Source organism: Carassius carassius, unplaced genomic scaffold, assembly GCF_963082965.1.
Source record: "Carassius carassius unplaced genomic scaffold, fCarCar2.1 SCAFFOLD_93, whole genome shotgun sequence".
Taxonomy (NCBI): Eukaryota; Metazoa; Chordata; class Actinopteri; order Cypriniformes; family Cyprinidae; genus Carassius; species Carassius carassius.
Window position 1 is genome coordinate 151,985 of NW_026775009.1, and position 15,516 is coordinate 167,500.

The 15,516-nt window shown below is 43.8% G+C and overlaps 1 protein-coding gene across 1 annotated transcript in view; it reads right to left on the reverse strand.

Annotated features, from left to right (window-relative positions):
- Positions 1-2,572: 2,572 nt before the first annotated feature.
- Positions 2,573-15,516, reverse strand: part of LOC132134156 (tyrosine-protein kinase CSK-like) — a 19,456-nt gene continuing 6,512 nt past the window's right edge. Inside the window, exons 3-13 of the mRNA XM_059546938.1 lie at positions 15,411-15,516; positions 14,485-14,597; positions 12,534-12,753; positions 10,602-10,695; positions 9,385-9,450; positions 9,199-9,298; positions 8,920-9,010; positions 7,632-7,705; positions 7,361-7,556; positions 7,074-7,160; positions 2,573-2,756 (exon numbers count right to left, since the gene is read on the reverse strand). The exon at positions 15,411-15,516 is cut by the window's right edge and continues 8 nt beyond it. Coding sequence (XP_059402921.1) covers positions 2,574-2,756; positions 7,074-7,160; positions 7,361-7,556; positions 7,632-7,705; positions 8,920-9,010; positions 9,199-9,298; positions 9,385-9,450; positions 10,602-10,695; positions 12,534-12,753; positions 14,485-14,597; positions 15,411-15,516 — 1,330 coding nt within the window. The 3' untranslated portion in view covers position 2,573. The remainder of the gene's footprint in view (positions 2,757-7,073; positions 7,161-7,360; positions 7,557-7,631; positions 7,706-8,919; positions 9,011-9,198; positions 9,299-9,384; positions 9,451-10,601; positions 10,696-12,533; positions 12,754-14,484; positions 14,598-15,410) is intronic.

Sequence of the window (15,516 nt, forward strand, 5' to 3'; positions counted from 1 at the left end):
TATTTTCACTTTGTAAAATGTCTTGATTGTGAATTTGAATAAATGTGTATGCATTAATTTATTTCTTTTTTTAAATATGGACCTAAACTCAACTGTTAAAATTACTTAATATTAGAATTAAAATGTGAATTACAGATGTTGAGCCTTAGCAATTAACTGAAATAAAATAGTTTAAGTGGAAGTACTAGAATTACTAAAACTGAAATATAAAATAAACAAACAATAAAACGGAAAAGGCACAAAAAATTACTAAAAGCATATATGAAAATATATAAATAAAAGTATGCATAAATATTCCAATAGTATTTAGTATACTACATATTAATAAGTTACTAACAATACCAAAACTGTTTTTTAAACAGGTAAAGCACTGGTAGTTTTTCTAAAACATTAAAATATAATTAGTTTCATCCATGTAAACGAATTTATGAATTATATTAAATAATCCTGTGTTTATAACAAATTCATATGCAGAAAAAAATTTATAAATATTAGATAAAGACCTACAAATTATTTACATTTAGAAATTAGAATTAAAATTAGAGACGACGCTGAAATAAAACTTTAAGCACTGAAATAAGCTGCATGAACATAAACAAAACCTATTAAAAATGACAACAAAACAAAACTTACTAAAACCTAAACTAAAATGAAAACTGAAAATATAAAACCAAAAATATTAAATATTACTATAATATATAAATTAAATGACTAAATAATGATACAAACAAACCAGTCTGAAAGACGTGACACTCATCGGCACTGACGAGGTCACTTCCTGCTGACGGCTCCGCCCCCCAGCAACCACACTCTCTGTGCTGGTCAGATGGAATGATTTATTCATAATCATGGCAGAATATTAAAACAATGAACATTGAAAGCACTGACACATTACTCAAGACCTCTCTGAGCATGCATGAGTCCATCTGACGCACACTTCTTAAATATATTTTAATATAAAACAGACCGACGCAGTAAGAGTTCTGATCGACTGATCCTCCGAGTCCACTAGAGGGAGTGTGTGTGTGTGTGTGAGAGACGGCAGGCATGTGAGCTCAGCTGGGGGGTGTGTGGGAGTGTGTGTGTGTGTGTGTGTTTCCCAGCTCACTGTATCAGTTCAGTCTGGTGCTAGTGAACACAAACCCGTCTTGGTGCAGAAGAAAATCAACATATACAGACATTAAAAAAAGAGCCATTTAAAAAAAGAAAAGAATAAAAAAGACAGGCGTGGAGTCTGCTGTCAGAGGAACACAGGCACTGCTCTGTCAACTCCAGCAGGCACTTTGACACACACACACACACACTTATTCTCATGCATACACACTGGCACTAGGACGTGAACGTACACTCACACCATCTCTCGCACACTCACTCTCACATGCTCACGCTCTTTCTCGCTCACGCTCTCACTCTCACTCACACACACCCACATGCACACTCACACTTACATGCTCACACACACTCATGCTATCGCACACTCGAACGCGCACGAACACTAACACGCACCCACTCTCATACGCGCACTCACTCACACTCTCACATGCTGACACATGCTCACACTCACTCACGCACACTCACACGTTTATGCACACTCGCACACCCATGCACACTCACACACACTTTCACTGTCACATGCTCACACACACTCATGCTATTGCACACGCGCATGAACACTCACTCTAACACGCACACACTCTTTCACACTCACACATGCTCACACACACTCACATGCACAATCACACGTTTATGCACACTCACACGCTCACGCACACTCACTTACATGCACACTCACTCACACTTTCACTGTCACATGCTCACTCACACTATCGCACACTCACACGCACGCTCACTCACTTTTGTGCGCACACAAATACTGTAACATGCACCCACTCTCGCACAATCACATGCACACTCACTCTCACATACTCACGCACTCACTCACACACACACTCACATGCTCACACACACTCACATATGCTTAAACACACTCTCGCACTCTCACGTTTACACACTCATACTCTCACTTACAAGTACACTTACACACATGCACACTCACTCAAATGCACACTCACTCTTGCACGCTTTGCACACTCACTCACATGCTTAAGCAGACTCAAACGCTCACGCACTCACACACACGTTCATGCACACTAACACTCACACACTTACATGCCCATGCACACTCATACACTCTCACATGCTCAAGCACAAATCACACGCTCATGAACACTCACCCTCAAGCTCTCACACACTTACACTCACTCTCTCTCTCTCACACACACACACACACACACACACACACACAGCAGAGAAAAGCACACACACATACTTACTCTTACTCTCACTCAAACGCATATACACTCGTACATGCACGCTCCTGCACACTCACTCTCACACTTGCACATGCACACGCACACACTTGCGTCAGTGTGTTCCTCCTCTCATGTCACAGATCACAAGAGAGCGTCCAGATTAACAGTCCACGTCCAAGTACACAAAGAGTGTGTGGAGCCACAGTAAGAGGTTTGGTTTGTGATGCAGAGGGTCTGGATCATCCCCAGGCCCCGTAGCCCTCACAGGTACAGCTCTTTAGCTCTGATGTGCTGCAGCTTCTCACGCAGCAGACGAAACGAGGGTCGACCGGTGGGGTCCAGCGTCCAGCACTGCTTCATTAGGTCATAGACGGCGACCGGACAGCCATCAGGAGCTTCCATCTTATAGCCCTTCTCCACCCGTGGCACCACCTCCTTCAGCGGCTGCAGAGAGATCACAGACAGAGCTGAGACTGACCTCTACTGGACACACGCAGAGACACAGACAGAATGGAGACACAGACAGAGCTGAGACTGACCTCTGCTGGACACAAGCAGAGACACAGACAGAGCTGAGACCGCCCTCTGCTGGACACAAGCAGAGACACAGACAGAGCTGAGACTGACCTCTGCTGGACACAGGCAGAGACACAGACAGAGCTGAGACGGCCCTCTGCTGGACACAAGCAGAGACACAGACAGAGCTGAGACCGCCCTCTGCTGGACACAAGCAGAGACACAGACAGAGCTGAGACCGCCCTCTGCTGGACACAGGCAGAGACACAGACAGAGCTGAGACCGCCCTCTGCTGGACACACGCAGAGACACAGACAGAGCTGAGACTGCCCTCTGCTGGACACACGCAGAGACACAGACAGAGATGAGACTGACCTCTGCTGGACACAAGCAGAGACACAGACAGAGCTGAGACCGCTCTCTGCTGGACACAGGCAGAGACACAGACAGAGCTGAGACCGCCCTCTGCTGGACACAAGCAGAGACACAGACAGAGCTGAGACCGCCCTCTGCTGGACACAAGCAGAGACACAGACAGAGCTGAGACTGACCTCTGCTGGACACAGGCAGAGACACAGACAGAGCTGAGACCGCCCTCTGCTGGACACACGCAGAGACACAGACAGAGCTGAGACCACCCTCTGCTGGACACAAGCAGAGACACAGACAGAGCTGAGACCGACCTCTGCTGGACACACGCAGAGACACAGACAGAGCTGAGACCGACCTCTGCTGGACACACGCAGAGACACAGACCGCTCTCTGCTGGACACAAGCAGAGACACAGACAGAGCTGAGACCGCCCTCTGCTGGACACATGCAGAGACATGGACAGAGCTGAGACCGCCCTCTGCTGGACACACGCAGAGACACAGACAGTGCTGAGACCGCCCTCTGCTGGACACACGCAGAGACACAGACAGAGCTGAGACCGCCCTCTGCTGGACAAAGAATAGACACGGACAGAGCTGAGACCGCCCTCTGCTGGTCACACGCAGAGACACGGACAGAGCTGAGACCGACCTCTGCTGGACACACGAATAGACACGGACAGAGCTGAGACCACCCTCTGCTGGACACACGCAGAGACACAGACAGAGCTGAGACCGACCTCTGCTGGACACACGCAGAGACACAGACAGAGCTGAGACCGACCTCTGCTGGACACACGCAGAGACACAGACCGCTCTCTGCTGGACACAAGCAGAGACACAGACAGAGCTGAGACCGCCCTCTGCTGGACACATGCAGAGACATGGACAGAGCTGAGACCGCCATCTGCTGGACACACGCAGAGACACGGACAGAGCTGAGAGTGCCCTCTGCTGGACACACGCAGAGACACGGACAGTGCTGAGACCGCCCTCTGCTGGACACACGCAGAGACACGGACAGAGCTGAGACCGCCCTCTGCTGGACACACGAATAGACACGGACAGAGCTGAGACCGCCCTCTGCTGGTCACACGCAGAGACACGGACAGAGCTGAGACCGACCTCTGCTGGACACACGAATAGACACGGACAGAGCTGAGACCGCCCTCTGCTGGACACACGAATAGACACAGACAGAGCTGAGACCGCCCTCTGCTGGACACAGGCAGAGACACGGACAGAGCTGAGACCGCCCTCTGCTGGTCACATGCAGAGACACGGACAGAGCTGAGACTGACCTCTGCTGGACACAAGCAGAGACACAGACAGAGCTGAGACCGCTCTCTGCTGGACACACGCAGAGACACAGACAGAGCTGAGACTGACCTCTGCTGGACACAGGCAGAGACACAGACAGAGCTGAGACCGCCCTCTGCTGGACACACGCAGAGACACAGACAGAGCTGAGACCACCCTCTGCTGGACACAAGCAAAGACACAGACAGAGCTGAGACTGACCTCTGCTGGACACAGGCAGAGACACAGACAGAGCTGAGACCGCCCTCTGCTGGACACACGCAGAGACACAGACAGAGCTGAGACTGACCTCTGCTGGACACACGCAGAGACAAAGACAGAGCTGAGACCGCTCTCTGCTGGACACAAGCAGAGACACAGACAGAGCTGAGACCGCCCTCTGCTGGACACATGCAGAGACATGGACAGAGCTGAGACCGCCCTCTGCTGGACACACGCAGAGACACGGACAGAGCTGAGACCGCCCTCTGCTGGACACACGCAGAGACACGGACAGAGCTGAGACCGCCCTCTGCTGGACACACGCAGAGACACGGACAGAGCTGAGACCGCCCTCTGCTGGACACACGAATAGACACGGACAGAGCTGAGACCGCCCTCTGCTGGTCACATGCAGAGACACGGACAGTGCTGAGACTGCCCTTTGCTGGACACACGCAGAGACACGGACAGAGCTGAGACCGCCCTCTGCTGGACACATGAATAGACACGGACAGAGCTGAGACCGCCCTCTGCTGGACACAGGCAGAGACACGGACAGAGCTGAGACCGCCCTCTGCTGGTCACACGCAGAGACACGGACAGAGCTGAGACCGCCCTCTGCTGGTCACACGCAGAGACACGGACAGTGCTGAGACTGCCCTTTGCTGGACACACGCAGAGACACGGACAGAGCTGAGACCGCCCTCTGCTGGACACACGAATAGACACGGACAGAGCTGAGACCGCCCTCTGCTGGACACAGGCAGAGACACGGACAGAGCTGAGACCGCCCTCTGCTGGTCACACGCAGAGACACGGACAGAGCTGAGACCGCCCTCTGCTGGTCACACGAATAGACACGGACAGAGCTGAGACCGCCCTCTGCTGGACACAGGCAGAGACACAGACAGAGCTGAGACCACCCTCTGCTGGACACACGCAGAGACACAGACAGTGCTGAGACCGCCCTCTGCTGGACACAGGCAGAGCTGAGACCGCCCTCTGCTGGACACACGCAGGGACACAGACAGAGCTGAGACCGCCCTCTGCTGGACACAGGCAGAGACACAGACAGAGCTGAGATGGCCCTCTGCTGGACACACGCAGAGACACAGACAGAGCTAAGACCGCCCTCTGCTGGACACACGCAGAGACACAGACAGTGCTGAGACCGCCCTCTGCTGGACACAGGCAGCGACACAGACAGAGCTGAGACCGCCCTCTGCTGGACACACGCAGAGACACAGACAGTGCTGAGACCGCCCTCTGCTGGACACACGTAGAGACACAGACAGTGCTGAGACCGCCCTCTGCTGGACAAAGGCAGCGACACGGACAGAGCTGAGACCGCCCTCTGCTGGACACAGGCAGAGACACGGAAAGAGCTGAGACCGCCCTCTGCTGGACACAGGCAGAGACACAGACAGTGCTGAGACCGCCCTCTGCTGGACACAGGCAGAGACACGGAAAGAGCTGAGACCGCCCTCTGCTGGACACACGAATAGACACGGACAGAGCTGAGACCGCCCTCTGCTGGACACACGCAGAGACACGGACAGAGCTGAGACCGCCCTCTGCTGGTCACATGCAGAGACACGGACAGTGCTGAGACTGCCCTTTGCTGGACACACGCAGAGACACGGACAGAGCTGAGACCGCCCTCTGCTGGACACATGAATAGACACGGACAGAGCTGAGACCGCCCTCTGCTGGACACAGGCAGAGACACGGACAGAGCTGAGACCGCCCTCTGCTGGTCACACGCAGAGACACGGACAGAGCTGAGACCGCCCTCTGCTGGACACACGCAGAGACACGGACAGAGCTGAGACCGCCCTCTGCTGGTCACACGCAGAGACACGGACAGAGCTGAGACTGCCCTTTGCTGGACACACGCAGAGACACGGACAGAGCTGAGACCGCCCTCTGCTGGACACACGAATAGACACGGACAGAGCTGAGACCGCCCTCTGCTGGACACACGCAGAGACACGGACAGAGCTGAGACCACCCTCTGCTGGACACACGCAGAGACACAGACAGAGCTGAGACCGCCCTCTGCTGGACACACGCAGAGACACGGACAGAGCTGAGACCGCCCTCTGCTGGACACACGCAGAGACACAGACAGAGCTGAGACCACCCTCTGCTGGACACACGCAGAGACACAGACAGAGCTGAGACCGCCCTCTGCTGGACACACGCAGAGACACGGACAGAGCTGAGACCGCCCTCTGCTGGTCACACGCAGAGACACAGACAGAGCTGAGACCGCCCTCTGCTGGACACACGCAGAGACACAGACAGAGCTGAGATGCAGTGTATTACTTGTCAAAAAAAATGAGACTCTTACGATTCTGGGGTACGGCACCCGTCCAAAAGAGTAGATCTCCCACAGAAGAACACCATAACTCCACACGTCGGATTTCGTAGAAAACTTCTGCAAAAACACAAGAGTAAAATATATCAATGCCATGAAACTACTACTGTGGAGATTCACAATTTAGAAGAGCAACTGGGAAAAACTAGAGCAAAAGCGAATCATTCACATGCTTGGATAAACCCTGCAGGAAAGTCACTCTTCCAGACCCGAGCTTCGAATTTAATCTGAAGCTTTTCTTGAAATACAGAAACCAGTACCTTCTCTCGCAGCGCCTCGGGCGACGTCCATTTGATGGGCAGCTTGGCCGTGTCCTGAGTGGACGAAGCCTCCTTGGTCAGTCCGAAGTCGCTGACTTTGGCGATGTTATCATCGGACACCAGCACATTACGAGCCGCCAGATCTCTGTGCACGAAGTTATTGGCCTCCAGATACTCCATGGCCTCGCAGACGTCCCTGAGACACAAACACGCTAAAGATCCTGACATACAGACACACAGCTGACAGACAGACACGTATAGATTTACTCACAGAGAGAACTTGAGCAGACACTCGCCTCCCAACACGGTCCGGCCCCGAGAGCGCAGGTAATCCACCAGACTGCCCTGTTACACACACACACACACACACACACACACACACAGACAGAGACACACAGAGACAGACACACACACACACAGACACACACAGAGACACACACACACACACACACACACAGACACACACACACACAGACACACAAACAGAGACAGACACACACACACACACACACACACACACACACACACAGACACACACAATAAACCGTGCTTCTCAGATTGCTTTTATTGAACAGGCTGCTGCAGAAGTTTAACCAGGATTTGAGGATTTCTCAAAATCATTCATAAGACAGAGATAGACATTTCTAAACAATGCAGTTTTTAGTAAGCAAATGAAAATGAAAATACAAATTTATTTTATTTGTTTACATTATTTATTTATTATTTTTAAAGCATGTCACATTTCATGTTCGGGTCATTTTGTATGGTAAGCTATGTATGGAGCACCATTAGTGCCAAAAACACTTTGTTAAATTATCTATGAAGCTACATTAGTGTCAAAAATGTTTGCAAAATATATTCCATCTTTTCTTCATACCTCGCACACTTTAGGACTGAATTCTGTTGATGAACATGAATATGCTGTTTATTGACAAACTATTGCAGCAGGAAAACGTTTAACATCCGAAAGTGAAAGCTTGTAAAATGAAGTTAATTTGTTCAAAAACCTTTCAGGGTAATTATAGTTGTTTTGTTACAAAATATTGATAGGTTACATAAATTTGGACCGATTTTTAGCAATCATGAGTTACATATTTCATACATTCCAATGTGCTTAACATAAGTAATTCTCAGATAATATAAAAATTTCATACAATTATATGTTTATTAATATATAATATTAGTTATATATTACAATGTAAGTCGCTTTGGATAAAAGCGCCTGCTAAATGCATATATTTAAATTTAATTTAATATATATAAACATTTTTTAATTAATAAAACAAGGCTAAATGAAATAAAAACATGTTAATAACATGGTAGCATTGAAATCTTTTTTTAACTATTACTTATTATAAACTAGGCAGAAATGGACTAGGACTTTTATTTTGCAAAGTTAATGCTTTTATACTTCAAGCTGCAAAATTAAAGAGACAGAACACAAAAAGCATTATAAAAACGATACAGAGAACTCGGGTCACGTTTCATCAACAGTAGATTGGCATAAAAGAGCTCACGATACAACTTCTGACAGCAACATTGAGAGAAACACCACTGACCTTAGTCATGTATTCAGTCACGATGCACAAACTGCCTTGTTCCTCCAAGATCACCCCTAATAACTGCACCAGGTTAGTGTGTCTCAGCTGACTGCAACACACACACACACAAGATGTAAAGCGCTGCTGCTTCAGTCCACGAAGAGTTCATCTGGAGATATTACTGACCTTATTCTGACCTTTATTTTACAAAATCACTCAAGATTTGACACGAGAAACAGCAGCTGGATGTCTTTTTGTGAAGTAAAGGTGAAAGTCTTTTTGATCATCTGTACTCACGTCATGACTGAAGCTTCTGCGAGGAAGGCCTGAGCCGTGGCGTCGTGTTTGATGCACTTCACTGCCACCTTCGTCCCTCGGTAATCTCCCAGCATCACGTCTGAACACACACACACACACACACACACAGGGATTACACACAGATTCCTCGTCCTCAAACACAGCGTAACTCAGCTCTTCACACACCTCCGAACTCTCCTTTGCCGATGGTCTGAATGATTTTGAGATCTTTACTTTTGAGAGCCCATCCACCTGTGGAGACAAACATAGAGATCAAACCCTTTCACTTCAGCTTTATTTCCCAAAGTTAAGAATTTAGTTTCTAGGACAGATTGCATGGGGTTCTACTTATCAAACAACTTATAAAACATTTTTGTTAACTGAAATGAAGCGGAAATAAAGCATATATCTCAGATGAACTTTTGTTTGGTTTTAAAAGTTGGAGCACTTAAACGAGTAACTGGAAATAAAATAAAAACTAAAACTGAACTAATCAGTGAATATTAAATTAAACCTAAAGAGAAGTATTTAAAAAAAAATACATTTGATGAAAGCACATGAAATTGCTAAACATTTAGTAAGTACAAATACTAAAGTAAAAAGTTGCTTCTATATATAAACGGATGAAAATGATAACTATAATAGAAAATAATAAAATAATTACTAACTGGAAATAAACTAAATAGAAACTAAAATGGGACTAGAACTAAAAATATAGAACTTGTTTTATAATGAATTAAACCCAAATAGTAACTTTGAGAAGAAAAAAAAAGCACAATAACAAAATTACTAATATTTTTATTAAAATTAAATTAAAAACTGAAAAACAAAGCTACTTCAAAATTAATAAAAACTATAATAGTATGTGAATAATACTAAAATAAATTATTAACTGGAAATAAATGAAATGAATAAAAAAGGAAACTCAACTAATGAATTATTATTAAATTAAACCTAAATGCACAAAAAAACCAGGAGCACAAAACCAGTCATAATGTTCAAATGAAGTTCTTAGCAATGCATATTACTAATCAAAAATTAAGTTTTTATATATTTACTGTAGAACATTTACTAAATCTCTTCATGGAACATGATCTTTATTTATTATCCTAATGATCTCTGGCATAAAAGAGAAAATATTTCATTTTGACCCATACAATGCATTGTTGGCTATTGATACAAATATACCCAGAGACTTAAGACTGCTTTTGTGTCACATATAGTAATATCTCATAAACAAAAACTAATAAAACTGACAAAAGCACATAACAAAATCAGAACTATAATTAAATTGAAACCTGAAAGTATAAATAAAAAACTACTTCAGAATATAAACGAATCTATAATAGTATTATTACAGCAAAAACAGCACAGGTCATGATGAAGCTCAGTGAGACACTCACTCCTGGAGAACTCGTCCTGCGCCGCCACCGTCCCCTCCATCAGCTTGGGTTTAATGAGGCGTGTGCACAGACCATCAGCATCTTTGGTGTAGTGCTGCGCACACACACACACACACTTATGCATTTAGCAGACATTTTTTATACAAAGCGACTTACAGTGCATTCAGGCTATACATTATGTGTGTTCCCTGGGAATTGAACCCATGACCTTTTGCGCTCCTAACAGAATGCTCTACCACTGAGCCACAGGAACACATGCATGCATGCATTAAAGGGTTAGTTCACCCAAAAATGAAAATTATGTCATTAATGACTCACCCGCATGTCGTTCCAAACCCGTGAGACCTCCGTTTATCTTCTGAACACAGTTTAATATATTTTAGATTTAGTCCGAGAGCTCTCAGTCCCTCCATTGAAGCTGTGTGTACGGTATACTGTCCATGTCCAGAAAGGTAAGAAAAACATCTTCAAAGTAGTCCATGTGACATCAGAGGGTCAGTTAGAATATTTTGAAGCATCGAAATACATTTTGGTCCAAAAATAGCAAAAACTACGACTTTATTCAGCATTGTCTTCTCTTCCGTGTCTGTTGTGTGAGAGAGTTCAAAACAAAGCAGTTTGTGATATCCGGTTCACGAACGAATCATTCGATGTAACCGGATCTTTTTGAACCTGTTCACCAAATCGAACTGAATCGTTTTAATCGGTTCGCTTCTCTAATACGCATTAATCCACAAATGACTTAAGCTGTTAACTTTTTTAACGTGGCTGACACTCCCTCTGAGTTCAAACAAACCAATATCCCGGAGTAATTCATTTACTCAAACAGTGACTGACTGAACTGATGTGAAGAGAGAGATGAACGCCGAGCCAGATAATGACTCGTTCACGAGGATAAACGGGGTCTTACGGGTTTGGAACGACATGAGGGTGAGTTATTAATGACATAATTTAGCAAATTGGGCGAACTAACCCTTTAATATGCATCATCACTTGTTTCACACAGAAACGGTCCTGAACTGTGCTCAGGGGTCGGAGCAGCTGTCAGAGCACTTCCTGTGAACATGTGAGAGAGGAAACACACAGAGCCTGAGGGAGGAGCAGAGCATGCTGGGATAGAGGTCACATTCATCTCACGGCGCTCTGCTGATGCTTGTCTTTCTCATGTCTTTCTAAGTTGATGAAGAATTCGTTTTCATGCCACCAACAACAAACATCCAGGAGCAAAAAGAATTACATAAACACTTCAAACCAATGAGCAATGATCAATGAATCACACGCTCTCACATCACTACAACTCAATCTACAGGTTTTTTTGCATAATTTTATGATATTTGTTAAATATTTCTGACTTTTTGTCATTTTTTATGATTTTGTAAAAAATTATTTTTTTTTGAAAAGTTACAAATAAAACAAACAAACATTTTAAGTAGTTTTTTTTGTGATAATTTTAAATATTTGTTAAATATTTGTATAATGATTTTGTAAAAAAAAAAAATAAAAATTCTATTCATTTAAAACAACAAAAAAAGGTTACAAAAAGTTTTTATAAAAAAAAAATAATATATATATATATATATACATACATCTTTTTTACTTTGCTCTCATTATTAATTGAGTTTCACAGAAACAATAGCCACTAGAGGGCAGAAATCTCATTCGAGAGCAAACACACACACACACAGACACACACACAGACACACACACACACACACACACACACACACACACACACACACACACACACACACACACACACACACACACACACACACACAGGTCTGCTCTTGTCTACAGTGGTTTCACAAGATGTGTGTGTGACGTTGATTCATGAGCAGCTTGTTATGACACGCCATCGAGAGAAACAAGACTAGAGAATGTGAGGAATGCCTCGAGACACACACACCCTTCACTACACACACACACACACACCTCCACCAGCTGCATGAGGTTGTCGAAGTACTCCTCCTCGTCGATGGACAGTCTGCCGGTGTGGTAGATGATGCGGTAGTGCTCCACCTTGCCGTCGCAGCTCACACACAGCGTGTAGTCTCCGGGGTAGTTTGTGCTCTCTCGCACCAGGAACAGCCCGGTCTCCGGAGGATACAGCAGCCGCTCCACCTGCTCACGCGTGATCTTACCGTGAAACCACCTGACAAACAGAGCAATCAGTCCAACTCATTTACTCACCTGGCCTTTATGAGATCATACAGTACGTACAGTACAGAGAGACTTCAGAGGAGGCAGACATCGCGCGACTCAAACATGTCAAAGTCAATGAAGTTCAGTTCACATCATCGTTCTATTTCAATAAAATATGATAATTGCTACTATTGTTGACTAACACTATAAAAAAATTTAAAAATAAATAAAATGCATTAAAATCTAAAAAAATTAAAATAAATAAAATTAGAAATGCATCCTTGGCAACTAACTGAAATTAAATAAGTTTAAGTTATAGCACTAAAGTAACTAAAACAAATAAAAATGTAGCTACATGCAAAAAAAAAAAGATTAAATTAATTATCTATAATTTTTTATGGACACACACATATATATATATATATATATATATATATATATATGCATAAAAAGAAAATGAATAAATAAAATGTGCATTTGACAGTTAAAATGCTTCAGTATTGACTGCCACACATAACTGCTCTTCACTTCCTGCATTAATGCTGTTTGAAGTGATGACATCACAGCTCTGCCGGGACACGCTGACGCATCACTGTTTCACTTCAGCATTTCACTAAATTACTGAGAAACCCCGTGAGTAATGATCATCAAGAGTTAAAGTGTCTGAAACGGTCTGTTGTGAAGCGGAAAACGATGTCAGAGATCGAGTACTGAAATCAAATCATGCGAACAGAGTGACAGAATGATGATTGTTCAATCTAATCGGGTTAGAAAAGAACAATGTTTGGGAAGAATCTGCAAACGCAGAGGATTGTGGGTCATGAGCTCTGTGCTGAACACAACCTTCATCCAAAAATGCAGAAAAACTGACATTGGGAATGTACTTGTGCTTCCTCAATCATCCACCGCTTTACTCTGAAAATATATTTCAAGAACTGAGACACACACAGCCTCCATAACGATTTTTTTGGGCCTGTAGGAAACTAATAAGATGATCATACATGCGTGTATGTGTGTTTGTGAGCAAGTGTGTGTATACATGGCATACTCCTAAATATACTCTCCAGTGTTGGTCTTTCTGTAAAGACTATTAAATGGTTTGCCAACTATTTTTAGGGCGAACACAGTGTGTGCTTTTAAAAGACTGTACTTGATCTGTTTTGTAACTTTCCAAAGGTGTCCCTCAGGGGTCTGTTCTGGGACCCCTTTTATTGTCCTTGTATATAAATAATTAATGCGATAACATTCCATCTGTATACAGACGACACTGCTATTTACTGCTGTGCTCCGTCAGCTTCAGAGGCACTTCACTATTTGATATTCTTCAGTTCCGTTTCTGTCAACTTAAGCTGGATTTAAACCGATGAAACTAGTTGACATTTTCTTTTGCTGTAAATTCTTACGTTGTACCAAGTCAAAAAAGGGAACAAAAATAGAATATGGTGTAAGTTCTAAGAACATAGGCTTCCCATTTGATAGTCAGTTAACTTTTAAGTTACATATTGATAAATTAATTTCAAAACGTATGAAGTTAAAATTGCGGTTTTACTACAGAAACAGACTCCAGCTCTGCTATGCTTTCATTCTCAAGATCTTACACAATAAAAGCCACCATCAGCCAAACCAAGGGAAACACAGACAACCATTACCCAGAATTCAGCAGGGCTTGAGTCCTCTGTGATTGACCTGGAGCTACTGATCTGAAAACAGACAGACTAAAGAATAAAGATCATGAACTCACGGCATCAGGCTGAGTTTTCCTCCAGATTTGACGCCTTCTCTCTTCTGGACGTAGTTTGCTGGAATCATTCCCTCTCGGCCAACAGAGTTCTTCGCTTTGTACCAGTTTGGGTCCTGAATCAATAAATCAATTAATCGATCAATCACTGGAGAACATGAGCATGACAACATGCCTGATAGAGCTGAAATTATAACTGAAGATGTCTGTTGGATTTTGATGATGATTCAATATATACATGTCAACATTTATGACAAAACCACTGCAACAGAGATAATGCTAAATTTTGTTTCACCAGTGTAAACTATTATATATAATGTGATTTGGGTTTCATATTAATATGAGTTAATATAATGGCTTACCTAAGGGTCTCTAGTTAAGCTACACTTGATACAAAATGCATCAGTTTGAGTATTGTAATAAAAATAAAAAACTTAGAACCTATTAAACTGGGTTTAATGGAATTACATCGGTTACCAGTTCATCAAAGGATTGATTTTAAGATACTTTTTATTTGTTTATAAAACATATAACACAATATTGTATTCTTAATATTTGTTTTATGCTTGTGAAGCACCTTTGGGTCGCATTCCATGTATGAAAATTTTTATATAAATAAATTATACATATATATAATTTATTTATATAGTATAAAGTATTTTAAACTACTAAACTCACATTAAATTTTTTTTTTAAATATTTTAATAATATCTATAAAACTTCAATTAATATTAAAAAAATGATATAGAATTATTCATACATTTTTCTTACAACCATATACACAAAAATAGCACTTTCAGTTTAATATTTTAGAGGAAATCAACAATTTTCAGAGAAGTTTAAAAGATGACCATCAATGACATTTCTGATAAACAGTATTTAGTAAATGCCAGACGTGTCACTGTGTCCTTCAGGACGTTTGGAGATACCTTGGTCACGCCGATGATGGTCAGCAGGTCTCCTTTGCAGAAGGGCAGGTCCTGTTCTGTGCTGCCCTGGAAGTTATACTTGGCCACACACTCGGTGCCCGGCGGC